General features: G+C 46.1%; 1 protein-coding gene across 1 annotated transcript in view; it reads left to right on the top strand.

The window, feature by feature from the left end:
- LOC107099252 (disks large-associated protein 1-like) overlaps positions 1-2,305 on the top strand; it is a gene marked incomplete at its 3' end in the record, with an annotated part of 53,548 nt that overhangs the window by 46,884 nt on the left and 4,359 nt on the right. Inside the window, exon 6 of the mRNA XM_015397307.1 lies at positions 862-1,144. Within this exon, the coding sequence (XP_015252793.1) occupies positions 862-1,144 (283 nt within the window). The remainder of the gene's footprint in view (positions 1-861; positions 1,145-2,305) is intronic.

The raw sequence follows: 2,305 nt of genomic DNA, 5'->3' as shown, positions 1-2,305 counted from the left end.
AAGCCGCCATGTTCTTTAGACTGAACTGTCGCGCTTCTCGGTGAGTCACGCCTCAACCCGCCTCAAAGCCAACGCTGATTGGACGTTCGTTTGGTGAACGGCTCCAAATTTTCTTTAACGGAGAGTCTCCAGACTGATCTGCGAGTGAAACCTTGAAAGCTGGCGAGATCAGGATGGTCTCACCAGGCTAATAAAACACGGCAAAATCCATCATCTTTACTCAGACTCAGAAAGACCAAAATACATTGTTTTTCCAGATGATGCAAAGTTAAATGTGACTCAGTTATAAAACTAAGGAAATGAAGTCTAAGGAAGTTTTCATCCAGAATTGTAGAAAAATGTTTCTTTAATAGGGTAGAGCAGTAAAGCTCTGGCCTTAACTGAATTTCCTGCATTACTTTGACTTTTCTACTTTACGAAGTTTTTAAAATGGTACTTTTACACTTTTACTGGAGGAAAAAGCTGAAGTTGATCCTCTAACTTCTTTAAAAGTGTTTAAATGGAAATAGGTTGTGGAACTTAGTGCCAGAGATGACATGATGACGGACAGCAGACCTAAAGTAGGTAACAGATATTGTCTTTATTAGTGATTAAACAGCGTGTGACCTGCAGACTGAGCCTGCACCTGGATACTGGAGTAATAAGCAGCAAAGGTGTGTCTGCTGTCACTCACCTTTATGACTATTACTGCAAAGCAAGAGACTTTATCTTAAAGAAATGATTAAACCTCTGAGTTCCACCAGTTTAATATGGGAGTGATGGAAACACTTCCTTATCTGTTTATCTAAAGCTTATACTGGTGAATAATCTGTGGATTTCTGCCCCCTAACCACGTGTCCCTCTCCTCTGTCTCCTCTCCAGCTGAGTGAGGTGGAGGTGAACGGGCAGATCGAGCAGGTATGCGAGCAGGTCTACAGTGAGCTGCAGTCTCAGGCCATGGATGCAGGGATGGACAGTCTGGAGACCATGGACACCCTGCCTATGCCTGGATGCTTCCGCATGCGGAGCCCCAGCTATGTAAGGGCCATCGACCAGGGATGTACCTCTGAGGACGAAGGACCAGGAGGAAGACCACTGCTGCTGCTTCCATCCTCACCCCCCCGCACCACCGCCACCACTGTCAGGACCATCCAGAGCAGCACAGGTGAGCGCTGCTACAAGCGACACTAAAAGATAAATCTTTGGTTGTTTAAGATGGTAACTAATTTCCTATACGAGATAACAAAATAGAGATGGCATGTTTTGAAAAAGGCCTACTTTGTGGCTCCAAACAGCTTTTCCTTGGTTGGACCCGGGGCCAAATGTCTCTTTGGATATGAAAGGTTGCAGGGGAGTGTTTCTCACTTACGTCATTAACATTTGATCTTTAGCTCATGCTCTGATTTGCATCTTAATCTCTTTGTCTGAACGTAGAGCTTTTTGTCTTTGCGGTTCCTACCAGGGACATTAAGACCAGCAGCAAAGTCCTGGGGTCTACCAGGAAAAGAGACTTAACCACGTTTAAGACTCTGTTTGATGAACAGCTTTGCTTTATGGGCACCAAACTGAGAGGCTTGATGATAGCTGAATGTTTCCAAGACGTTACTTCAGGATCAAGATAAACTTTGCCAGACTAAAGTCCTCTGTTTGCTCCTCGATTTTGTACAATAATCGTACTTAGGTCCTTTGTTATTAAATCAATAAGCATTCGGTCTGTCAGGTTCTGTCCTGGGAATATATATTTAAGATGTCTTTAGCATTAGGAGGCCAACAATTCCCTTTAACGACCCCCCTTTCAGAGACATGCTGTTTCTCACTATATGTACCGTCCTCCAGACTGACAGCTGTCCCAGCATGCACTGCGGCAGCAGCAGCTTCCAGGTTAGCGCTCACAGAGCTCAGAGGATTAAGATAAAAGTTCTCTTTAATGTTGCTGTTGTTCAATAAAAATATGTTTTAACATAATTTGAGCAAAGAATATTATACTAAAGCTTCGCTATATCGAACATTTACTGATTTAGTTGAGAGGATCGCAGCAACCAGTGGAGCTCCCACAGTAACAGCAGCCAGGGCTAACGTTAGCCCGTCTGTGGCAGCCAGGGCTAGCATTGGCCCGCCTGCGGTGGCCAGGGCTAACGTTAGCCTGTCTGCAGCGGCCAGGGCTAATATTAGCCCATCTGTGGCGGCCATGCCTAACATTGGCCCGCCTGCGGCGGCCAGGGCTAACGTTAGCCCGTCTGCGGCGGTCAGGCCTAACATTGGCCCGTCTGCAGCGGCCAGGGCTAATATTAGCCCATCTGTGGCGGCCAGGCCTAACATTGGCCCG

Source organism: Cyprinodon variegatus, unplaced genomic scaffold, assembly GCF_000732505.1.
Source record: "Cyprinodon variegatus isolate N-32 unplaced genomic scaffold, C_variegatus-1.0 Scaffold851, whole genome shotgun sequence".
NCBI classification, from domain to species: domain Eukaryota; kingdom Metazoa; phylum Chordata; class Actinopteri; order Cyprinodontiformes; family Cyprinodontidae; genus Cyprinodon; species Cyprinodon variegatus.
Note: the sequence above shows the minus strand (reverse complement) of the source record. Positions and strands in the feature narration are given on the sequence as shown.